General features: G+C 50.4%; 1 protein-coding gene across 1 annotated transcript in view; it reads left to right on the forward strand.

The window, feature by feature from the left end:
* Positions 1-23,826, forward strand: part of BCL7C (BAF chromatin remodeling complex subunit BCL7C) — a 46,886-nt gene extending 23,060 nt beyond the window's left edge. Inside the window, exon 6 of the mRNA XM_084772827.1 lies at positions 18,164-23,826. Within this exon, the coding sequence (XP_084628953.1) occupies positions 18,164-18,361 (198 nt within the window). The 3' untranslated portion in view covers positions 18,362-23,826. The remainder of the gene's footprint in view (positions 1-18,163) is intronic.
* Positions 23,827-26,282: the final 2,456 nt, after the last annotated feature.

The following is a 26,282-nucleotide window of genomic DNA, read 5'->3' on the forward strand; positions in this document are numbered from 1 at the left end:
AGGGCTCGGCCAACAGAGCCGCATCCCTAGCCTTGAGGCTATGACTTCTCACAATGGTAGCCTAAGTCGGCTTATCAGCCAGGGTGTTTCTCCTAGGGTACAGCCCAAGCAGGAGGCCAGCGCTTTCTGCACAGCAGAGTTAGGACTCGGGATACTTCTCCATAAAAGATGACAACCGTGGCACAATGAGCTAGGTCAGCATTTTTAGAACTGTGGAAATTAATCAAACTCAAGCCATAAGCCCAGGCATGTGGGCTTGTCTTAGAAAAAGACTCTGGTTTGTGGGCTTTGTTTTGTTTTTGTGCTGCTGAGATGCAAACCCAAATGGTCTATCACTGCCCCAGCCTTCTCCTAGGCCTTAAGTGGTCCTGTTTGCATTTTCCCTTCCTGGAGGGTCATAGTAACCTTGAAAAATGCAAGTCTAGCCAGGTGGTGGTGGCGCACGCCTTTAATCCTAGCACTCGGGAGGCAGAGGCAAGTGGATCTCTGTGAGTTCGAGGCCAGCCTGGTCTACAAAGCGAATCCAGGACAGCCAAGGCTACACAGAGAAACCCTGTCTCAAAAAACAAACAAACAAAAACAAAAAACAAAAAAAGAAAGAAGGAAAAATGCAAGTCTCACAACTAGCAGGAGAGAGCCTAGCAGACCGCTGGGCAGGACAGAGAAGGGCTGGGTCCTCCACAAGCCCCGCCCACCACTTCTCTGGTAACTCTGAGAACTTCCATTTTCAGAGACTGCCTTACGAGAACTTTCCCAGGTGTTAGCAGCCCAGGGCAATTGTCACAGACAATTAGTGACGGTTTGCAGCTGTTGACCATCACAGCTGTCTGAGGGGCCCTTACCTGCTTGGGATAACCAAGGGACTGACAAAAAACGTGAACTCAGTAGAGATCTCCAAAAAAAATGGGCAGATTCCCAGGGCTTCCTAGAAAATCATCATCCGTCTTTAGTTGATCTCAACACTTAGCAGACTCCAGTAACCACACAATAAAGAATACATAGATTATTATGATTATGATTTTGAATATATAGGGTCATTTTTGGATAGGCCTAGGAAAGCCTCCACCAGCAGCAGCAACAATAAAGCCTGTGGCCCCACCCAGAATGTGATTCTCAGAGCTGTCACATTGTTAATGGTTTTGCAGGAGAGAGGAACTGGCACCTTGAGCATCTCCAGTAAACAGAACCACAGCTCCCTCCCAGGCCCACACTTCCCATGCTCAGCCTACACAGATCACGTTAGCCCTGCAGTGCTGGCTGTATACTCTGTGGTTCCATGGGTTACTGGAAGCTGACCCGCTATCTCACAACACCCTTAGCAGCCATGACACAATTCTACTGATGCACGTTCCTTCCGCACCATTATAAAGTTGACTGGCACACTGACCTGAACTATATCCTTAGGGAACATTAAGAAAAGAACTCACGTCCCGGGCGTGGTGGCACACGCCTTTAATCCCAGCACTCGGGAGGCAGAGGCAGGCGGATCTCTGTGAGTTTGAGGCCAGCCTGGTTTACAAAGCAAGTCCAGGACAGCCAAGGTTATGCAGAGAAACTTTCTCTTGAAAAACCGAAAAATAAAGCCGGGCATGGTGGCGCATGCCTTTAATCCCAGCACTCAGGAGGTAGAGGCAGGCGGATCTCTGTGAGTTCGAGGCCAGCCTGGACTACAAAGTGAGTTCAGGACAGTCAAGGCTACACAGAGAAACCCTGCCTCGAAAAACTAAAAAATAAATAAATAAATAAATAAAATTGAAGAGAAAAGAAACAGCAAGGAAGTCACAATGAAATACTAGAAAATATTTAACACAGAAGGCAGCAATAGAGAAACAACAGAAAACACACACCTGTGACAAGCAACACAGGATGGGAGTTGTGTTTTACTTAGTCATTGGGACAGACAGGAAGAACTACACACCCCAGGCAGCCCAACCATGGACAATCCATTTGCAGCTTGTGTGAATGTGTTTTTCCTTTGTTTGTAGTTTCTATGCATGGGTGTACCACATGCATGCAGTGACCTCAGAGGCCATCAGAGGCCATGGATCCTTGTCAGTGTACTTTTTTTAAAAAAACATTTTTATTTAACTTTAATTTATGTACTTTGGTGTGAGAGTGTGAGATCTTGGAGTTACAGACAGTTGTAAGCTGCTATGTGGGTGCTGGGAATTGAACCCAGGTCCTTTGGAAGAGCAGACAGTGCTCTTAGCCACTGAGCCATCTCTCCAGCCCCCAGTGTACGTTTTTAAATAAAAACTTGCTTGCTGTTTAAAAGAGAGAGAAGAGTAGTTAGGCATAGTGGCGCACATCTTTAATCCCAGCACTTGGGGGCACAGAGGCAGGCAGATCTCTGTGGTTTCGAGGCCAGCCTGGTCTACCTAGTGAATTCCAGGACAGCCAAGGCTACACAGAGAAACCTTGACTCTAATAACAAACTGACAAAGAATCAATATCAACCAATGTAACTCTAGCATTAATATTTTCTACTCACTGGGTAGGGTATTACCGCCTTTAAAGATACATCTTTCCAAATCTGAGTGTTGTGGGCCAGTCCATAAATCCCAACAATCAGAAAGTGCCAGACTTCAAGTTCAAGGCCAGCTTGGACAGCACAGCAAGACCTGGTCTTAAAACAAAACACAGGCAAAACCGGAATTCCTTTCTTATATGTTTGGGTTACCCTACTTCCAGTGTGTGGCAATTCTTTTTTTAAAGTATTTTATTTAATTTTCAATTTATGTGCATTGGTGTGAGGGTGTCAGATCTTAGTGTTGCAGACAGTTGTGAGCTGCCATGTGGGTACTGGGAATTGAACCTGGGTCCTTGAGAAGAGCAGGCAGTGCTCTTAACCACTGAGCCATCTCTCCAGCCCCCAATGTTGCAGTTCTTCTAGCCTGGAGTTGCTCCTCCTGCATATAGTGTGTCTGCCCCCTGCGAGTCTCCTAGGTAGGTTTGACTCTAGTTAAAGGCCAAGCTGCAACATAGTAGTTTGGATGTTTTTGTTTGTTTTGTTTTAGACAATTTCTCACTATGTAGTACAAACTGTCTTCCAACTTACCATCCTCCTGCCTCAGCCTCTTGCCTCCTGAAGGCTGGGATTTCAGGTTTGCCTTACCGTATCTGGCAGTTTGGGGGCTGAGAGGCGTGGGCATGTACATTCAAAGCCTCAGGCAGGTGACATTGTCCTCTTTATTATCCTTCTGTGACAAATCTGTTAGACCAAAGTTCACCTTCTTTGTAACTCAGCAAATTACACAGGTAAATTCTTTCTTTTTAAAGATTTATTCATTATGTATACAGTATCCTGTATGTACAACTGCACACTAGAAGAAGGCACCAGATCTCATTATGGATGGCTGTGAGCCACCATGTGGTTGCTGGGAATTGAACTCAGGACCTCTGGAAGAGCAGACAGTGCTTTTAACTGCTGAGCCATCTCTCCAGCCCCCCAAATTCTTTTTTTTTTTGTTTTTGTTTTTGTTTTTCAAGACAGGGTTTCTCTGTGTAGCCTTGGCTGTCCTGGACTTGCTTTGTAGACCAGGCTGGCCTCGAACTCACAGTGATCCGCCTGCCTCTGCCTCCCGAGTGCTGGGATTAAAGGTGCGTGCCACCATGCCCAGCTACACAAGTAAATTCTGTGTTTGGCTTTCAGTGGTGTCCCTCGACCCTGGGCTTGTGGACCTCAGCCCTTGTGTTAGGCTCGTAGCCTGTGATGTGACTAAGAGCTGACGGACCCGAGCTGGTTGTGACCACTCTCTGCGGTCATGGGAGAGAATCTGCCTCCGAAGTTAAGGGCGGCAGTGACTGGGGCCCCAAGGCTTGTGCTCCAGCTGGGACTTCAAGGTCATGTCAGTGATCCCTTGTGATATCAGCACGTCATTTTCTACCAGTAAAGGCTTGAGCACTGCATCCATGCCCACGTGTACGCGAACCAGTCCTCCGTCTCTTCTTCTCAGGTCTGTTTCTCGTGGCCATCCCAGTACCAGTTAGAACAGCCAGGGCTCAGTCGTGAAGCAGATCCACAGCAGGGAAGTCTAGCCTACAGAATTAGGTTGGGGTGTCATGGCACACACTTGTAAGCTCAGTTCTTGGAAGGCAGAGGCAGGAAGATCATAAGCTCAAGGCCAATCTGGGCTCGATATGATAGTGAGACCTTGTCTCAAACAACAAAAGAGTTATTAATAAGTGATTTGAATATAGGGGCCTGACTGCAAAGAGCTAAAAGCAATTCTAGAGGATGCTGAAAATATCAGGATTGGCCTCTGTCGCTGTGCGTGTTAAGGAAGAGTCCTCTTACCAGGGCCAAGATCCAGACTTCATTTGAAAGAACAAGAGATGGTTCAGTGGTTAGGTGCACTGTCTGCTCTTCCAAAGGACCTGTGTTCAATTCTCAGCACCCACATGGCAGCTCACAACTATCTAAAACTCCAGTTCCATGGGACCTGACACCCTCACACGTATTCAAGCAGGCAGAATACCACTGTATATAAAATAAATTTTTGTTTGTTTGGTTTTTTTTTTGAGACAGGGTTTCTCTGTGTAGCCTTAGCTGTCCTGGACTTGCCTTTGTAGACCAGGCTGGCCTCGAACTCACAGCGATCCGCCTGCCTCTGCCTCCCGAGTGCTGGGATTACAGGCATGCATCACCAGGCCCGGTTATAAAATAAAATTAAAAAAAAAAATTTTTTTTTGTTTTTTTTTGAGACAGAGTTTCTCTTTTAGTCCTGGCTGTCCTAGACTTACCCTGTAGACCAGGCTAGCCTCAAACTCACAGAGATCTCTCTGCCTCTGCCTCCCGAGTGCTGGGATTAAAGGAGTGCGCCACACACCCAGCTCCTTAAAAAAATAAATAAAAAATAAATAAAAAATAAAAAGAACAAGGCAGGTAAGCCACTGATGCACCTCAGCAGTAGAGTGTCCTAAGAGCGTGTCATCTGCAGTGTCAGGTGCAGCTGCTAAGCTGCGAGCTTTGCTGGGTCTCTTGTAAAAGGAGACTGACAGTCCCCACGTGATCTGCTTGGGGAGTGCCTGCATGCCCTTCCCTACTGGAAGGGATCAGACACTTTAGAAAGACATGCCAGAACAGGACTCACGCTCTGGCTGCACATCTCACTGAGAGCACAGGCACAGCAGAAGCTGCATGACACACAGGTAGTCCAGTGCTTATAAGACAGTTGCTATAGAAACCAAGTGCTGGAGAAAGACTGCTGTGCCAGAGTTCACTAGAGAAAGCCTCTTCAGAGATAGCCAAGGCTCAGAAGTCTGTGCGTGCAAATGCAGTATATGGTCTGGATTTTGGATTGTGGAAGAGGAGGCGTGCGTGGTAAGGGGGCTGCAAAGACTCTTTGTTCCAGACGTCCTTGTCCTTGTAAGGCAGAGGACCACCAGGATGTCTCCATGTTCTATCCCAGCAAAACTGCAACCAAAGCTCTGTGGGACCAGAACCAGGGAAAACAGCCGCTTACACTGTTCCTCTAGCGCCCTCTTCTGACGAAGTTTAGCATCACGTTCTGTGAACCATCTAGTTGTTTACAGGAGGATGAGCTTGGAAAGACCATAAAAAGAATCCCTACAGAGGCCCTGTGACCCACAGACCCTCAGGCCAATATGGGAACTTCTCTCCAGAAAGACCCGTGTAAAGTCGTGCACTGTGGCACATATATTTAATCCCAGCACTGGGAGGCAGAAGCAGGCGGATCTCTGTGAGTTTGAGGACAGTCTGGTCTATAAAAGTGAGTCCAGGAGGCTGGGCCGAGGTGGCGCATGCCTTTAATCCCACCTCTGGGTAATAGAGAAACGCAGTCTTGAAACAGCAACAAAAAAGCCAGGCAGTGGCGCATGCCTTTAATCCCAGCACTTGGGAGGCAGAGGCAGGCGGATCACTGTGAGTTCGAGGCCAGCCTGGTCTACAAAGTGAGTCCAGGATGGCCAAGGCTAACACAGAGAGACACTGTCTCAAAAAACCAAAAAACCAAAAAAACAAAAAACCCAGCAACAAAAACAACAAGAAGACCCATAAAAGACCACAACCCTGAGGAAAACACAGAGATTAATAGCACTGCTGTCCAAGAAGCGAGCCCAGTGCTGGCCAAGATAGAAGTTATTTGGATCCTACAATATGACTGAAGATGACTCCTATGGCAGCTGCCATATGTAGCAAGCCTTTCTGGAGCAAATCAATATGGCTGTCAGTATTGGTATGAAGCCAGCACCCTGTCCTTTTTTCCAAGGTATATCCATCAAAAAAGGATCTCAGGCCATCCTTTAATACAAAAGAAGAACCTGTTTTCCTCACTGTTCCCCAAAATCCCGGGGCTTGTACCCCAGTGGAGAGCGTTGTAGATTAGGTAGCTTAAGATGTCTGAACATGTGTCCTCCGAGGTAAAAGTCAAGCTGACCCTCATACAGTCTACTCCCCCTAAAAAAGACCTGATGTCCTATCTGGCTCACTGTGAACCCCTGGCTACTGTAGACCAGGCTAGACCAGGATCTCATAGAGATCCTCCTGCCTCTGCCTTTCCAGTGCAGAGATTGAATGTGCATCACCAATTCAACAGAGTTTTAAAAATTATAAATCAATTTTATGTACACGGCTGTTTGGCCTGCACGCGTGTGTCTGTGCCTGTGGAGGCTAGAAGGAAGTGCCCGGTTCCTTGGAATTAGTTACAGATGGCCGTGAGTGGCCATATGGGTGCTGGGAAAGGGACTCGGGACCTCTAAGAGAGCAGCCAGTGCTCTTATCTGCTTAACCATCTCTCCAGCCCTTCCCCTCTTTTATTTATTTATTTATTTATTTATTTATTTTTGGTTTTTCGAGACACGGTTTCTCTGTGTAGCCTCGGCTGTCCTGGACTCACTTTGTAGACCAGGCTGGCCTCGAACTCACAGCGATCCGCCTGCCTCTGCCTCCTGAGGGCTGGGATTAAAGGTGTGCGCCACCATCTCCTGGCCCAAATTCTTATGTATGGAGGCTTTCAGAGACACATCCACACTGCTTCTCCTCAGGACTCACCCGGCTGCATCTGACAAATGCAGTATCTATTTCCCTCTTCCTCCTCCTCCTCCTCCTCCTCCTCCTCCTCCTCTTCTTGTTCTTGTTCTTCCTCTTCCTCTTTTTCCTCTTCTTCTTTTTATGCTTTTTTGAGACAGGGTTTCTCGCTGTCCTGGACTTTGTAGACCAGGATGGGCTCGAACTCGAAGCCTGCTTCTGCCTCTTCCAGTGCTGGGATTAAAGGCGTATGCCATCACACCCGGCCTTACTTTCTTCTTTTAAGTTGTTTTTCTTGGAAATTTTGTCACAGCAACAAAACCCCAAACAATACCTTTTGTTATTTTTCTTTTTTAAAAATTACACTGTGTGTGCGCTGCAGGGGGTGGGGAGAGCTGCAGGGGGTGGGGAGAGGCCTTTCAGGTTCCCACACTGTTGTTTGAAGGTCAGAGGACAATTTACAGCAGGTGGTTGTCCCCATCCACTGTGTGGGTCCCAGTGATCCGACTCAGGTCCTTAGGTTTGGTGACAAGTACCTTTACCCACTGAGCCATCTCTCTGACCCTGACTTTTTCTTTTTTCCTCATTTTATTGTTTCTTAGTCAGAAGAGGAGATGAGGTTCTTTCAACACAGACAAGTGATCCAGGCCAACGGTGTCATTTCCAGTGGGCTAACTCATGACTCTGCCAGGGCTGTAAGAACAAAGTACCCCAGTTAGTGTCTTACACAGCAGAATCTTATCTTCTCGGTGTTTCTAAGACGAAAACTTAATCAAAACTGGTCCATGGCTATGTACAGAGCAGAGGATGCTGAGGATGTTACCCTGTCATCACATCCTTTGTCTTCTCCCCCCCAGGTTCCTCAGCACAGTCCTCTGCTTCCGCCCTTACAACTGTAGGGCCAATTTCCGTCTTCCCTGAGTGAGTTCACCACCACAGCTGAGCTCTAGTTCAGAAGCTCTAGTCTTAACCTCACCGCGTGTGATGTCAGTTACCCCCCCAAACCTCTCTTAACTGCATCACAGCAGGGCCCTTGCTTTCATCTGAAACCTCCCTGTTCTGGCTTTGCAGCCTGCCTGGCTTGGCGGATGGCACAGCGCCAATAACCATATGAAACACCAGATGGGTCAGTGCTATAGACTCTGCTCCATCATTCACACTGTAGGACCCAACTTGAAACTTGCCCTAAAGTACAGGCTTGTATATGCATGGCTGTTCTGTCTTTGAGATGTCCTAGGGCCAGTGGTTCTCAGTCTTCCTAATACTGTGACCCTTCAATACAGTTCCTCATGTTGTGGTGACCCCCAACCATAAAAATTATTTTCATTGTTACTTCATCAACTGTGAAGAATCACAATGTAAATATTTGTGTTTTCCACTGGTCTTAGGTGACTCCTGAACAAGGCTTAGCCGACCCAGGGGGTCGCGACCCCCAGATTGAGAACCGCTGTTCTAGAGCTTTGTCACAGCCAAAGTTAGATGTAAAGTTGGAATTCTCTTGTTATGTCTGCTAATGAATGAACATCTGCCGACAGACCCATATTATATATACTTCTAACAAGTCGATCAGCATTTAAAAAGTTGTTTATTGGCGTCTTCTTCAAGAGGTTCAGAAAAAGGACTAGCTTGTCGACCCAAGACAGCACTCTCTTCATAGCTGCTCCTGTGGCTGTACTGTTTCCCACAGCCTGCGTGGCATACTCAACTTGATTTTGTTTTGTTTTTCAAGACAGGGTTTCTCTGTGTAGCCTTGGCTGTCCTGGGCTCGCTTTGTAGACCAGGCTGGCCTCGAACTCACAGCGATCCACCAGCCTCTGCCTCCCGAGTGCTAGGATTAAAAGCATGCGCCATCACGCCCAGCCATACTCAACTTGAAAACCTTCTCCATCAGGAGAGAGTGTAGAGGCACGAGGCTGTGCCAGATAGCCCTGGTCCTCAGGGTGCCAACCCACAGGCCTCATGCGTCCAGGTCTGACGTGCCTTTCCTGTCAGAAACCTATTTTGTCACAGGTCTGAGGACTAGACGTCTGACTTGGCAGGCTGGTTTCCTCAGAGACCTCTCCCCTCGGTTTAGCTATTTTGTCGGGTCTTTGGGTCTTCGCATGGTCTTTCTTGAGATCCTCTGTAATTACCCCAGCAATCACGTGGGATTAGAGCTCCCCCTACTGGCTTAATTTTTAATCGGTTATTAAAGACCCTCTGTCCAAGTGTGGCCGTTTTCGGAAACACTAGGAGATAGGACTTCAACATGTGAGTCTGAGGGGAGGGTTCTGATCAGTCCCCTGGCGGCCAGGATTTGTAGACATAGCCCAGCCTACTGCCGCAGGGCCCAGCGGCCACCGCACCGCAGGGCTTTGTGGGGCAAAGAGCTGCTTGGGCAGAGCGCTCAAGTTTGCTCGTTGTTTCGGGGAGGGGCTAAGGAGCCAATCTCCCATTTCCTGAGCTCCAGACCCTATTACAGAGCTAATCACGGAACCATGCAGGGCTCCCCAGCAAAACTGGGAACTTGGGAAAACCGGGCAGAATCTAAGCTGCTCGCTTTTTAGGGGGAAAGCAATAGACTATAGATGCGTCAATCCTCCTTCCTGCCCACCATTGTTTCCTCAGTCAACCAGGAAGGGGCCAGGAGTATTTTACACCTTTGGACTTCCTTCTGCGTAAAAGGGAATCTCAGGACTGTGGCAACTGTGCTCTTATGTGTGACAAAGTACATTTGTTTTTTTTTTTTCTTGCTGCTTATCAAACAGTCACAAGCTAGGCTTTGCTAGAGCCACCTCTGTGCCTAGTTCTCAGGAGGCAGAGGCTGGTGGATGTCTGTGAGTTCCAGCCCAGCCTGGTCTACACAGTGACTCTGCCTCAAACAACCACCCACAATGATAACAAAATCTCTAAACAAACAAATAAAAAATACAAACAACAATAAAAAACTGACACAAATTCACAGCTAATACAACTCACGGATTTTGTGTGTGGGTGGGTGTTTGTTTTTCGAGACAGGGTTTCTCTGTGTAGCTTTGGCTGTCCTGGACTCGCTTTATAGACCAGGCTGGCCTCGAACTCACAGTGATCTGCCTGCCTCTGCCTTCCGAGTGCTGGGATTAAAGGCGTGCACCACCACGCCTGGCTAACTCATTGATTTCTATTTCACATTATCATCAGTCAGAGCACATGGACTTGGCTGGGCTCTGAGCTTAGCTCAGGAGATAAAGCTGAAGTGTGGGCCGAGTTGAGCTGTTGATGAAATAAATTCTGTGTCTCACAGGTACACCCGTGCCTTTGACAGCTAGGAGTCCTCTGCATGCGTTCCTTTTGAGTGGCTCCTCCCGTCATGCGCCAGCAGTGGATTTTCGTGGCTTGAGTGCTTGGAATCGCTATTTCTTCTCCTACCAACTGGAGAAAACTATATACTTACGTGTATTGGTTGGCTGTTCTTTGCCTGTTCCTAAAGATTTATTGTGTGTATATGTACGTGTGTGTACAAAAGTGCACATGTGTTGCCCGTGTACAGACACAGCAGAAGGGACCCTATTCCTTTCTGCCCATTCCTTTGAGCCCACGTGTCTCCCTTTACCTAGTGCTTGTGTGGTCCTGGCTAGATGGAGCCGGTGAGGCTGAGCCACGCTCCCGTCCTCTGCCCGCTCACTCGGGGCTGCTGGGCGCTTGTTAGTGAGTGCCGGGATCTGAGCTCCCGACTTCAAGCTGCGCAGCAGGTCCCGCCTGCTGAGCCATCTCTCCCTCTCTCTCTCTCTCTCTCTCTCTCTCTCTCTCTCTCTCTCTCTCTCTCTCTCGCCCAGGTTGGTTGGTTCTTGACACAGGGTCTGGTCGTGTTGCTTAGGCAGCCACGTCCTGGGCTTCAGGAATCTGCCTGCCTCATGCAAATACACGGTGTCTATCAGGCACACCCACCCAGTACCAACTTCCTGTAGCTCCTCCCAGTGCCCCACCCATCACCCTCCCAGATTCATGTCTTCATTTTGTTCCTGTCATTAATAACCGAGTCCAGTTAGTGCTGCCCATATACACCTGGGGGTGTGACATCCACGGAGGCGCGAGCAACCTACCAGCAGCAGCCCTGTCCCCAGAGGAGAATGAATCTCTCTCTTAACAGCCATAAACTGCCAAAAGTTTGTCCACTAAGGGTGGCGGCCCTTGGGACCATCTCTCCCAACCATGCTGGGATTTTGCTGGCTTGATCCGATGTGGGCTTCTGAAGGGTAACCGCAGCCGCCGTGAGCTGATGTGAGCGTCATCCACGCCACGCTCTGAAGGCAGCACGTCATAGCTCTCGTCCTCCATTACAGACTCACACTTTTTTTTCCTGCCCCCCCAACCCCTTTCCACAGTGTTTCTTGAACTTTGGATAGAAATTGATATAAGTTATTTGTTCTCAGCTGAGCACTCCCAGTCACTCATGCTCTGTACTTTGACAAGTTATGAGTCTCCGCAGCGAGCACTGTCTAACTCCTCCAGAAAGAAACTTCTGTGACCAGAGTTGAGAGCAACGGAAGTATACGGGCATAAATATAATTATTTACGATGCAGTTTGTATGGCACGGCAGCATGTCCTTTAAACAAAGCAGCAGCAGGCGCCTCCAGTAATGAACTCCCCAGTAATGAACTCTTGACCAATTTTTTTTCAAGACAGTGTTTCTCTGTGTAGCCCTGGCTTCCCTGGACTAGCTTTGTAGGCCAGGTTGGTCTGGAACTCCCAGTGATCCACCTGCCTCTGCCTCCCAAGTGCTGGGATTAAAGGCGTGCGCCACCACCGCCCACCTGGCATGTGTGGTGTTTTTAAAGATTTATTTTATGGGTATGAATGTTTTGTCTGAATATATGACTTGTGCCCCGTGTGTATGCCTGGTGTGCAAAGAGGCCAGAAGAGCAGGAGGGGTCGCTTGGACCTGAATTACAGATGGCTGTGAGCTGCCACGTGGGTGCTGGGAGTTGAACCCTAGGTCCTCTGCAAGAAAACAAGTGCTCAAAACTGCTGGGCCACCTCTCCATCCCTGTGTTTGTTTGTTTGTTTGTTTAAAAAAAGGTTTTGTGAGGCTGGAGAGTCGGCTCAGGGGTTAAGAATGCTGTTCTTCCAGAGGCCGAGAGGACGCAAGTTTGTTCCCAGCACCCACATGGGGCGCTGCACAACTGCCTATGATTCCAGCTCCAAGGCGTTCTACACTCTCTTCTGGCCTCTACAGGCACCAGCATGTGCATGTTACACACACACACTACACACACACCACACACACCATACACCACACGCACCACACACACACACCACACATCACACACACACACCATACACACACCACACACACACCATACACACACTACACACACCACACACATACACACACTACACACACACCATACACACACACTACACACACACCACACACACACACACACACCACACACACACCATACACACACACCACACACACCACACACACACACACACACACACACACCACACACACACACATGCCATACACACCATACACACACACCACACACACACACACACACACCACACACACACCATACACACACTACACACACACCACACACACACACACACACACACACCATACACACACTACACACACACCACACACATACACTACACACACACACACACATACCATACCCACACACACCACACCACACACACCATACACACACACACCACACACCACACACACACACACACACCACACACACACACATGCCATACACACCATACACACACACCACACACCACACACCACACACATACCACACACACACACCACACACACCATACACACACACACACACCACACACACCACACACACACACACACCACACACACACCACACACACACCATACACATACTACATACACACCACACACATACACACACCACACACACACACCATACACACACACCACACACACACCACACACACACCATACACACACACCACACACACACACACACACACCATACACACACTACACACACACCACACACACACACACACACACCATACACACACTACACACACACCACACACATACACTACACACACACACACATACCATACCCACACACACCACACCACACACACCATACACACACACACCACACACCACACACACACACACACACCACACACACACACATGCCATACACACCATACACACACACCACACACCACACACCACACACATACCACACACACACACCACACACACCATACACACACACACACACCACACACACCACACACACACACACACCACACACACACCACACACACACCATACACATACTACATACACACCACACACATACACACACCACACACACACCATACACACACACCACACACACACCACACACACACCACACACACACACACACACCATACACACACTACACACACACCACACACACACACACACACCATACACACACTACACACACACCACACACATACACTACACACACACACACACATACCATACCCACACACACCACACCACACACACCATACACACACACACCACACACCACACACACACACCACACACACCACACACACACCACACACACACCACACACACACCATACACACACACCACACACACACACACACACACCATACACACACACACACACACACACACCATACACACACACACACACACATACCACACACCACACCACACACACACACACACACACCACACACACCATACACACACACACACATACCACACACCATACCACACACACCATACACACACACAAACACATACCACACACCACACCACACACACACACACACACCACACACACCATACACACACACATACATACCACACACACATACCACACACACACCACACACCACACCACACACACACACACACACACCACACACACCATACACACACACACACATACCACACACACACACACATACCACACACACACACACACACACACACACACACACCGAAAAATATTTTGTAAGTTTTAGAAACTGAGAGCAGCTGGGCGGTAGGCAAACAGAGTCTAGGACAGCCAGGGCTAAAACAGAGAAACCTGTCTTGAAAAACAAAAACAGAAACTGAGCATACTGACACGTGCTTGTAAGTCTATTTTTAAAAGTTTTGTAACTAGGCAAGAGGATCGGGGGTTCAGGGTCATCCTTAGCTACATAGTAAATTCCAGACACTCTGGAATATATGTGAGTCTCTGTCTCCTTATGAAGATTTCAAACACTCAAAACAGACTCAGTTTATAGAGCCCTGTGAGCTTAACCACTGAACTCTGCTAACTGGTAATTCACAGCCACTAGATATTATCTCTTATCATCATCATTATTATTATAATTTGAAAAGATTATCTAATGTATGGTTTTGTTTTTTTTTTATTGAGGGTCTCTATGTAGCTCTGGCTGTTGTAGAATTTGCTCTGTAGATCAGGCTGGGCCTTGAACTTACAGAGACCTGCCTGCCCCTGCCCCTGCCCCTGCCCCTGCCTCTGCCTCTGCCCCTGCCCCTGCCCCTGCCCCTGCCCCTCCCTCTCCCTCTGCCTCTGCCTCTGCCCCTGCCCCTGCCCCTGCCCCTGCCCCTGCCTCTGCCCCTGCCTCTGCCTCTGCCCCTGCCTCTGCCTCTGCCCCTGCCCCTGCCCCTGCCCCTGCCTCTGCCTCTGCCCCTGCCTCTGCCTCTGCCCCTGCCTCTGCCCCTGCCCCTGCCCCTGCCCCTGCCCCTGCCCCTGCCCCTGCCCCTGCCTCTGCCTCTGCCTCTGCCCCTGCCCCTGCCCCTGCCCCTGCCCCTGCCCCTGCCCCTGCCCCTGCCCCTGCCCCTGCCCCTGCCCCTGCCCCTGCCCCTGCCCCTGCCTCTGCCTCTGCCTCTGCCCCTGCCCCTGCCTCTGCCTCTGCCCCTGCCCCTGCCCCTGCCTCTGCCTCTGCCCCTGCCCCTGCCTCTGCCTCTGCCTCTGCCCCTGCCTCTGCCTCTGCCTCTGCCCCTGCCCCTGCCTCTGCCCCTGCCTCTCCCTCTCCCTCTGCCCCTGCCCCTGCCCCTGCCCCTGCCTCTGCCTCTGCCTCTGCCTCTGCCTCTGCCCCTGCCCCTGCCCCTGCCCCTGCCCCTGCCTCTCCCTCTCCCTCTGCCTCTGCCTCTGCCCCTGCCCCTGCCCCTGCCCCTGCCTCTGCCTCTGCCTCTGCCTCTGCCTCTGCCTCTGCCCCTGCCCCTGCCCCTGCCTCTGCCTCTGCCCCTGCCCCTGCCTCTGCCTCTGCCTCTGCCCCTGCCCCTGCCTCTGCCTCTGCCTCTGCCCCTGCCCCTGCCTCTGCCTCTGCCCCTGCCCCTGCCCCTGCCTCTGCCTCTGCCCCTGCCTCTGCCTCTGCCTCTGCCCCTGCCCCTGCCTCTGCCCCTGCCTCTCCCTCTCCCTCTGCCCCTGCCTCTGCCCCTGCCCCTGCCTCTGCCTCTGCCTCTGCCTCTGCCCCTGCCTCTGCCCCTGCCCCTGCCCCTGCCTCTCCCTCTCCCTCTGCCTCTGCCTCTGCCCCTGCCCCTGCCTCTGCCTCTGCCTCTGCCTCTGCCTCTGCCTCTGCCCCTGCCCCTGCCCCTGCCTCTGCCCCTGCCCCTGCCCCTCCCTCTCCCTCTGCCTCTGCCCCTGTCCCTGCCCCTGCCTCTCCCTCTGCCTCTGCCTCTGCCCCTGCCCCTGCCTCTGCCTCTGCCCCTGCCCCTGCCCCTGCCTCTGCCCCTGCCCCTGCCCCTGCCTCTGCCTCTGCCCCTGCCCCTGCCCCTGCCCCTGCCCCTGCCCCTGCCCCTGCCTCTGCCCCTGCCCCTGCCCTGCCCCTGCCTCTGCCTCTGCCTCTGTCCCTGCCCCTGCCTCTCCCTCTGCCTCTGCCTCTGCCCCTGCCCCTGCCCCTGCCCCTGCCTCTGCCCCTGCCCCTGCCTCTGCCCCTGCCCCTGCCTCTGCCCCTGCCCCTGCCCCTGCCCCTGCCCCTGCCTCTGCCTCTGCCCCTGCCCCTGCCCCTGCCCCTGCCCCTGCCCCTGCCCCTGCCCCTGCCCCTGCCTCTGCCTCTCTAGTGCTGGGATGAAAAGCGATTTTTGCCATTTTAATTAGAGTCTTTGATTTTCTTGTTGAACTTTAGTTCTTTCTCTTTCTGGCAGGGCTGGGAATGGAGCCTGGGCCTCAGGTGTGCTATATAAGCACTGCCATGAGTGGCATCCTTATTATCAGTGGCTGTTCTTCAGGTAGCCTGGGTGAGATCTCCTTGTTGCACCCAGGCGTGGTGTTTTAGAATTGGAGCTCAGCCATTTCTTAAAGCTTCCCGGTTGACAGCTTTAGGGTTCCCAAGCTGTTACAGTTTGAACAGTGACCATCATTTAAAGATCATATTTATTTATTTATTTAAGGTTTTTTGAGACAGGGTTTCTCTGTCCTGGCTGTCCTGGGCTCGCTTTTGTAGACCAGGCTGGCCTTGATCCACCTGCCTCTGCTTCCTGCGCCTTTATTTTTTTATCACTGCACCCGACATCCTTGAAATACCTCTGCTCTCTGAGATCAGCAAGATGCTACAGACACATCTTTACTTTTTTTTTCTGTCTCGAGGAACTGGATCAGCTTCCCTCTAAAGGTTCCTGTTGGCTTTAATAAATAGCAGTGTTAAAAAAAAGTAATAAATAAATAAATAAATAAATAAATAAATAAATAAATAGCAGTGTTGGTGGAGGGCCAGGGCAGGCCTCCACTGCCCACGGTGTGTGGACTCACCGCCCGCACTGCGCCAGCCCCCAGTCCCTCCATCTTAGGGCTGCACACAGGTTAACATACGTGGCTGCCCAGGGTTACAGGGTAGGGGAGGAGGTGCTGGGACTGAGACTCCCGGAGCGGCTGCTTGCAGGAACAGCACCTTCCGGTTTCTAACTAGGCTATGCTTCAACTTCTGTCTCTTGTCAGAGCACAGAACTTAGGTTTAGCTGGTAGAGTCCTTGCCTGGGTCACGTAAACGCCTTGGAGGGGAGAGTGTGTCTGAGCCAGTTCAGGTACCTGCCATCAAACGTGACCATTTGAGTTCAATCCCTGAGATCCATGTGATAGGAGCACAGAACCATTATGTCATCTTCCCCTCCATGCAAATAAGTTCCTTGTTTTGAGTTTTTGTTTGTTGCCTTTTTTTTTTTTTTTTGGAGACAGGGTTTCCCTGTGTTGCCTTGGCTGTCCTGGATTTACTTTATAGACAGAGATCCACTTGCCTCTGCCTCCCAAGGGCTGGGATTAAAGGCATGAGCCACCATGCCCGGCTTGTTGCTTTATTTTTGAGACCGGGGCTCTCTATGTAGCCTTAGCTGGCCTGGAACTCACTGAGATCTGCTTGCTTCTGTCACCCAAGTCCTGGGATTACAGGCGTGCATGACCACTCCTGGCCCCTCCTCCACCCCCACCCCTGCCAGGGTTTCTCTGTGCAACCCTGCCTGCCTTGGACTCACCTTGTAGACCAGGCTGGCCTCGAACTCAGAGGGATCTGCCTGCCTCTGCCTCTTGAGTGTTGGGATTAAAGGCGCGTGCCACCAGGTCCTGCTTTATTTTACTTATTTATTTATTTATTTGTTTTTCTTTCTTTTCTTTTCTTTTTTGTTTTTTGTTTTTGTTTTTCAAGACAGGGTTTCTCTGTGTAGCCTTGGCTGTCCTGGGCTGGCTTTGTGGACTAGGCTGGCCTCGAACTCACAGTGATCCGCCTGCCTCTGCCTCCCAAGTGCTGGGGTTAAAGGCAGGCGCCACCTCCGCCCAGCTATTTTTTAGCTTTTCAAGACAGGGTTTCCCTGTGTAGTCTTGACTGTCCTGGACTCACTTTGTAGACCAGGTGAAGGATGACTGAGGAAGACACACAAGGATCCCTGTTGGCCTCTGCATGTGCTTGTGCTCACATCCATGCACATATACCATGCTTACACACACACCACGCTTGCACACACACCACGCTTGCACACACACACACACACACACACACACCATGCTTACACACACACCATGCTTGCGCACACACACCGGAACACAGAATCTAGCTGTTTGCAGTACTCTCTCCCAGCGTTCTCTGTGAGGACTCCTATGGTCTCTCCCGTCCTGTGTAGGGTAAAGAGAAGAGGGCTCTATCCAGATATTCTTTTCTCCCTACAGGATTCCGGAGTGAGAGTGACGAGGAGAGCCCTCCAAGAGAAAGGCTTGAAAACAGAGCCCCTCAGGAGGCTTCTTCCCAGGAGAGGCCTCCGGACAAATGCTCGGCCCACTTCCACGGTGCCTGACACCAGAGCTCCGGGAGGTGGGAGCAAGGCCCAGCGGGCACCCAGGACGATACCGCAAGGGAAGGGGAGGTGAGCGGGGGCCATCGCATAAGGTGAGGCCCTTAGGCCTTCCTTAGCTGCCTCAAGATCAGTCATCTGCCCTCCCCAGCTCAGGGTGGAGAGCACTTTGGAGCTGGACGTCTGCTGGACATACTTTGAGGTAGGCAGCCAGCCCTCCGCTTGACCCGAAACCCTAAATTATGGATCCATCTTGCTTGCCCATGGTCCATAACTGTGGGGGGGCTGGTCACAGACAAGGAGTGTCTGAGGACGCCTCTGGGTGATGGATGCCCAGAAGCAACTTGAGTATACAAAAGCGTGGATGCTGTTCTAACTTGGGCACCTCCTCACGCACCAAGGCAACTGTCGCCAAAGGGCCAGGCACGCCCCCCCCCCAGAGGTGGTACCTTCATCAACCTCTGGGACCACAGGATCTACACTGGTCAGGGGTCTTGCCAGCAAGACATGAGCAGTGCCTGAAGCACTGGGTAACAGGTGCTAGGTGATACCATGGCTGGACTCAATGGTGTCAGAATTAACGCTTGTGTGGGAGCATGCCCATGCGTAGAGAGACACTGCAACAAGCACCGGCGGCCTCCCCTCCCCCTACCACAGCCTCCCCTCCCCCTACCACGGCCTCCCCTCCCTCCACAGGCCTATGGACTCTAGACTTGTTAATTAACCTTTGGCACGAGAAGACACGTGCCAACCAGGGCACCAGCCTTGCCTCAGGTTGATCGAGGGCCCAGAGCTTGGCCTCCTGCTGTAGAAACCCAGCTCCAGGAATGGATGGAGACTTGTGGTCCAGCCCTGAGCCTGCCAAACCTACCTGGCAACTACCCATTCTGAGAAACTCATGGCAGATGAGTCATTTGAGTGGTTCCAGAGGCTTTCACCAACCTCTTGCCTCCTGACTTAACCTAATGGGCCCATGGTGCCAGGAGATAATGCTTCCTCACACTCACTGAGATCTCACTCTACCGCGTGCTGCAGTGTGTGGGAACTGTTGAATACGACGTTCCTGTGTCATAGAGCCTGCCCCTTTCACATTTTACAGATACAGAAACCAAATAGCCCAGAGGTTAAAGAGCTTGCCCTAAGTCACACTGCGTGCCTGTGGCAGAACCAGCATTCGGACCCAGTCTCCCTGCCTGACTCCACAGTCCCTGCAAGCATGCCACTGCCTGTGCTGTGCGTGCTGGTGAGGCAGCAGCTGTGAGCTTCTTAGGGCACCCACTTAAGGAACACCCATCTTTCTCAGTGGCAAATTACATAGGGCTTTTAATTTTAATTAATTTCCTTCTTTCTTTCTTTCACTATGTAGCCTTTGCTGGCTTGGAACTCTGTAGACCAGGCTGGCCTTGAACTCAGAGATCCACCTGCCTCTGCCTCTTGAGTGCTGGGATTACAGATGAGCGGCACCATGCCCAGCTCAGGACATTTTTTTTTTAAATAATAAAACGACCAGATGCTCTGTGGGAGCAAAGTGAACTTTGTGTCTGCAACTGAGATGACATAGATGTTTGGTGGTAAGGCCAGTGACTCCGGCTTAGCCCGTGGGTCCCTGAGTCACTTCTCTAGCAGATGCAGGAAGCACCATCCAGGCCCAGCTCCTGTGGAGGACTTCCCGGAAGCCGTCTTCTGCCGTACCAAGTGACTGGGGAACTTCAAGTAACAAAGGTTTATTAATTAAGGCTTCTGACTTACGAAAAGGGCAGAAGTTTTCAAATTTCCAACAGTTACTAATTTTCAAGATTTTGAAAATGAATGAAAAAAAAAAAAGGAATTCTGGGGGAGAACCAGAAAATCTTACTTTTTATTTTTCATAAATATCTGTACCTTAAAAGCTACGAAACTGCCAGGCATGGTGGCACATGCCTTTAATCCCAGCACTCTGGAGGCAGAGGCAGGGGGATCGCTGTGAGTTCAAGGCCAGCCTGGTCTACAAAGTGAATCTAGGACAGCCAAGGCTACACAGAGAAACCTTGTCTTGAAAAACCAAAAAGAAAAAGAAAGAAAGCTAAGAAACTTACAGAAGTAGTTTAAAAGAGCTGTAAGCCTTAAATCCCCAAGAGGTAGAAACTACCCATGTGTGACACTGGGTGGTATTTGAATAACGAAACCTTCATGGGTCCAGTTAGATTCACAGTATTCCAGGATCATGAGTGGAAATCGCTGCTATAAAGACTCGCTTCTGCCTACACCTCAGCACATCCTAGGATCTGTGTACAGTGCACACTGTATGTGAACACAGTCAGGTTTTATCTCATTGTGAGAATCACTCTACCCGAGGAGGGGCACAGGCACATTTTTAAATGTCAGGGGCTACAGAAGAATGGCCCGAACTGTGACAACTCCCCTCCAGTTCTTGGGTCCTAAGTTCCAAGAATGTCTACCTTAACCTCATGTGTCAGCAGTTCCCGTTCCTGCCCTTTGACCTGACCCCGTGGTTCCTTACAGCCAGGGCTCCTCTGCCCTGTTGAGCATTGGTTGTTATTAGAGCACAGCTAGCTGTAGTGTGTTCCTGTCTCCCCAACTTATTTGCTGATTAGTTTTGAGACTCAAAAACAAAACAAATCCCGGTACTTGGGAGGCAGAGGCAGGTGGATCGCTGTGAGTTCGAGGCTAGCCGGGTCTACAAAGCGAGTCCAGGACAGTCAAGGCTACACAGAGAGATCCTGTCTCCAAAAACAAAAAAACAAAACAAAACAAAACAATAACAACAGCAAAACACCCACGTTTCCCAATAAGCGATAGTAAGGAATTGTGACTAGGAACACCTCGTGGGCTGAGCAGGAGTGGTGAACGAGCATGCTCGTGTTTATAAAGCCCAGTCACGTAGGCCCCGTGGAGTCAGAACGCTCCAGCTGTGACGCCTTCGCTGAACCACTTTACCTCTTCGAGCTTTGGTGTAGTGGGTGGAATCGTATCTAGGAAGTAATATTGCTTCATAAGGCAACGCTGCAGAAGGGTTACCAGCGTGGCTCTGAGTCAGACAGTCTGTGGTTCAAATCTCATCGTCACAACTTTCTACCTCTTTGATAGAACTTTGGGGCCAAGTTCTGACCGCTGGGCTTTTTTCTTCTGTAAAATGGGGGCCCAGAGCCAATTTCACAGGGCTGTGTAAGTTTAAGTGAGAGGGCACGTGAACTGCTCACCTCAGAGCAGGGAACACTGCAAGTGTTTGACTCACGCGGGCCGATGTAGCTGGTACCCACTGTATCTACCTCACAGGGCAGTTGTGAGGATGAAGGGTGGGAAAGGATGCTTTCTGAGCTGTAAAGTGTTGCCTCCTGCCTCAGGAGATCAGGAGGTTGGGAGTTCCTGTTAGACAGCAGAGAGTCCAAGGAGAGGGCGTGGTGTGTTGACTGTCCATACAGCGTGGCCAGGCTGAAGAGGAGAGCAGGGTGCGTCATGCCCTCCCGTGAGGTGAGGGCTGCTACAGTCAAGGGGGGAAGTGAAGTGCCTGAGGCTCACACTCATGGGAACAGGGAGAAAGAAAGCGGGTTCACTTTAAGAAGGATGTTAGTTGGGGCGGGGGCTACAGTAGAAGAGTGTTTTCCTAACATGAGCGAGGGCCACGGATTTCATATCTAGCACCTCAGGAAAAAACACAACAAACAAAAACCCTCTTCTTGCTTAAAGGTTTTGAGGAAAGGACAGTGTTGTGGACGCATCCGCTGTTTGTTTTAAATAGGACTCGAGTAGCAGGAAGAACTGTGTGGAGAGGTGGTGAGAGGCGACCGGAAAATGTTTCCCTCGGCTGGAAGCCGGGCAGCCTCCCACCACGAGTGCAGGTTTCGTTCCGTGGAGTTCCAAGGATGACTTTATATAGGGTCTGGTCCTGACGGTAGCCTCACACAATAAACCCCAGCACGTTTAGAAGATCAGGGATTGGAGCCTGGGAAAGTTAAGCCCAATGGCCAGGGTTGTGCAGGTCCTTAGGGGACGGAATCCAAGCCTTTCACCTGGAATGAGGTTCTTCCACCCACAGGATCAGATCGCAGGTCTAGAGCAAGGATAGAATGCAGAAGAAGGTGGTTCCGATGCCAAAGGGTCCTCGTCTCGTCTCGTGCCCTCAGCAGCAGTTCTGGTTCCCGGTCTCACCCTTCCACCTCCAGACACCACTTCCTTCCTTATCCCTTAAGTCAGGTCCCCTGGATGCCATCCTTAGATTCAACCCCAACGAGGGCGCTCCCTTTCTAACCAGACTGCCTCTCTGAACACCACCCTAAGCCTTGCCTTCTCGGTGTCCCTGGGGAAGACCGGAAGCATAGGTCCCCTGCTAACTCAATGGCGTCCCTCAGCAGGTCTCTCGGGAGCTCCCAGTCCGTACCACGGCCCTCCAGCTTTAAATTGATGTGGCAAAAGTGGGCAGTGTGGGGATCCTTCGAAGTCGACCATTGTCCCTTGACTTGATGAGGGGAGTTGCCAACAGGTTGGAGATGGCTTTAGAGAATGGGGTTCCCTTTCTCATCAGTCAGATGGCTGCTGAGTGCCCAGTGCGATGCCAGCGTCAGTGGCTGGTGCAGGAGATCCACTCGTGAGCCAAACCTACCCAAGCCCTGGCTTCAGGAAGCCTCCGATGTCACCGGTGCTTGCCGAATACCAAGTCTTAGCGGGGCATGCGGCACACGCCTATGGTGCCAGCCCTTGGGAGGTGGAGGCAGGAGAATCAGGAGTTCAAGATTAACCTTGGCAACATATCAAGTCAGAGGCCAACCTGGGCTACATAAACCCTGTCTCAAAAAAATATATATATACACGCAAAAAAAAAAGTTGTGAAAAAAAAGTTCAGAGTGCTGTGAAAGAGCATAATAAATAAATGTGGGGTGTGTTCAGAAAATGACAATGTACGTCCATAGAATGGAGAAGAGAATTCTATGGAAAGGCAACCAACAGACTGTCGAAGGGGAGAAAGCGCTGACCGTGTGGGGAAACGGCAGTGCAGCCTGTGTAGCTGGGCTGAGCCTCCCTGCTGCCCGGTGGGTATCTCGGACCTTGCAGACAATGCTAAGGAACTTGCATTTTGGCATTTAACTTTTTATTTGGAAACAATTTCAAAATGACTGAAAACTTAACGAGCGCGGTACAAAAGATGTCTGCATACTTTGACTGCAAACCCCTCTGGTTGACTTGTACACATTCCGTCCACTTGACCTGTCACCTGCGTCTGCCTGTAATGTATCCTCGTATCCTGTTGTCTGAGCTGAGACTTTGTTGTGTGCATCACGTCTGTTTACACTTGAGATACAGTGGACGTTTCCTACAGTCGGCCTCGCCCGCTTCACTGAGCTCACTTCCACTGGTCAGACATGCGGCTCCTGCACTACTTGTTTGTCCGACGTCTCTTTAATCACCTTGATCAGCATCTTCCCTTTAGGAAAAAAGTCCAGTCTACGAATGATGTGGCTTTACCGGTTGTGGTTTCTTGCTTGTATCTTTTAATGTGGCATAGACTTTGTTTCCTCTTCGTTTGAATAGACTATTTCTCCTCTCCGGTCTGTCTGCTGTTTCTTGGTTGTTGTGTATGGGATATGCACCTGATGGCGCCTCCTCAGTGCCACCGTGGAGACACGCAGTGTCTGTCTCATCCCCTGGTGATATAAAAACTATTTTTTTTTTGACACAGCATCTTTATGGAGACTTGGATGTCCTTGAGCTTCCCCCTATGTTGTTCAAACTGACCTTAAACTAACCTGCCCCTGCCTTCTAAATTCTGAGATTAAAAGTGTGCAATATAAACCGGATGGACGGGTGTGGTGGTGCACGCCTTTAATCCCAGCACTCGGAGGCAGAGGCAGGTGAATCGATGTGAGTTCGAGGCCAGCCTGGTCTACAAAGGGAGTCCAGGACAGCCAAGGCTACACAGAGAAACCCTGTCTCAAAAAAAAAAACAAACAAACAAACAAAAACAAAAAAAAAGCAATATAAACTGGATGGTGGTGGCACACACTTTTAATCCCAGTACTCAGAGAGGCAGAGGCAGTCAGATCTCTGTGGTTGAGGCCAGCCTGATCTACAAAGTGAGTCCAAGACAGCTAAGACTATACAAAAAAACAAAAAAATAGGGCTGGAGAGATGGCTCAGAGGTTAAGAGCACTGGCTGCTCTTCCAAAGGTCCTGAGTTCAATTCCCAGCATCCACATGGTGGCTCACAACCATCTATAGTGAGATCTGGTGCCCTCTTCTGGTGTGTAGGCACATACAGGCAGAACACTGTATACATAATAAATAAATCTTAAAAAAAAAAAAAAAGAAAGAAAGAAAAGAAAAACCAAACAACAACAACAAAAAGTTATTTTTGGGACTGGAGAGATGGCTCTGTGGTTAGGAGCACTGCTCCTCTTCCAGAGAACCCAGGTCAATTCCCAGAACCCACATGGCAGCTCATAAGTACCTATACCTCCAGCTCCAGCGATCTGATGCCCTCTTCTGGCCTCCAAGAACACTGCATACACTGCACAGGACATAGGAAGGCAACACACACACACACACACACACACACACACACACACACACACACACGTAAAACAAAACAAAGCAAAAGAAAAACTCTAGAGGCTTGATATCATCCCAACCTCCACGAAGCAGCACAATTCATTCTGTGAATCGGACTGCAGAACCCTGACTGCAATGTGAAGACGAACTGTAGTCAGGGAAACGGGGATGGAAAGGGGCCAGCCTGGGACTTCTGAGGTCTTCCCTCTGTGACGTGGAAGGGGTATGGAACAGGAGGCGACAGTAGGTCTGTGGAATACCAGGTCCCTGATATTCAGCAGACCTCGGCATGGTGGGGTGGGGGTGGGGGAATCTGAGTTTCACACGATGCTTCTGCTAAAGCAGCTGTTTGTCTGTTGCCACTGAGGATCTCCCAGATGGTCCCCGTGCCCAAACATCATCTCCTCGCTCATCTGAGCGCCCGATGAGAATCATAACACCCACATCCACTGCACGTCCCAGCCCGGGCCCAGCGCGTCAGCAGACACCTGTCTCCCTGCCTCATTTTGGCCGGAGCCACACCATTTGCTTCTGGGACCTTTTCTGAAACAAACAGCTCCCCTACACTGTGGACATGGTTATGCACGGAGTGTTTCCTGAGTGTGCTGGAGTGTTTGGGGACCATGATCCCTTTTCTGCCATACTCTGAGTTCATTGCAATCTGTATTTTATTCTAATAGTGTCTATGCATTTAGCCTATATAGTGCCTACAGGCACCTTCCCAGCCCTCCCTCCCCCAACACACACACACACACACACACACACACACACACACACACACACACCCTGGGGAAGACAAGGCCAAATCTGGATGAACATCTTAGAACATCCTTGTTGGCGCTGGTACATAAGGAAGCCACAGCCTTGCGTGTCGAGTGCTCTCAGCAATGGCAGAAGGTTTTGAGACTGGAGAAATCCAGATGCTGGGGAGCAGGGGGAAACAAAAAACAACAAAGATGAGGTTGCTGCAAGTGGGAGAAATGGAAATAGGTCTATAGAGAAGGTGGCATTCAAGGGCAGAGAACACTTTTCCACTTCACACACACAAAAATAATAAGTACGGGTTGCAGAGGTGGCTCAGCGGTTAAGGGCACTGGCTGTTCTTCTGGAGGACCCAGGTTCAAATCCCAGCATCCACATGGCAGCTCACAACTGTGAATCTGGCACCTTCACAGACATACATGCAGAGAAAACACCAATGCACATAAAAACAAATAAAATTTTTTGAGTCAGGTTTCTCTTGTAGTCCTGGCTGTCCTGGACACTAGGCTGGCCTCCAACTCCCAGACATCCACCTGTCTCTGCCTCCTGAGTGCTGGGATTAAAGGTGTGCACCACAATGCCTGGCTCTAATAAGTCTTTTTTTGAAAGAAAGAAAGAAAGATCAGTAAATAAGAGGAAAATTTTAAGAAGCACAGCCGTATCTACATATGCCACTGACATTCTGAATGTGA

The sequence above is a fragment of the Acomys minous genome (genome assembly GCF_964271855.1).
Source record: "Acomys minous genome assembly, chromosome: 2".
Taxonomy (NCBI): domain Eukaryota; kingdom Metazoa; phylum Chordata; class Mammalia; order Rodentia; family Muridae; genus Acomys; species Acomys minous.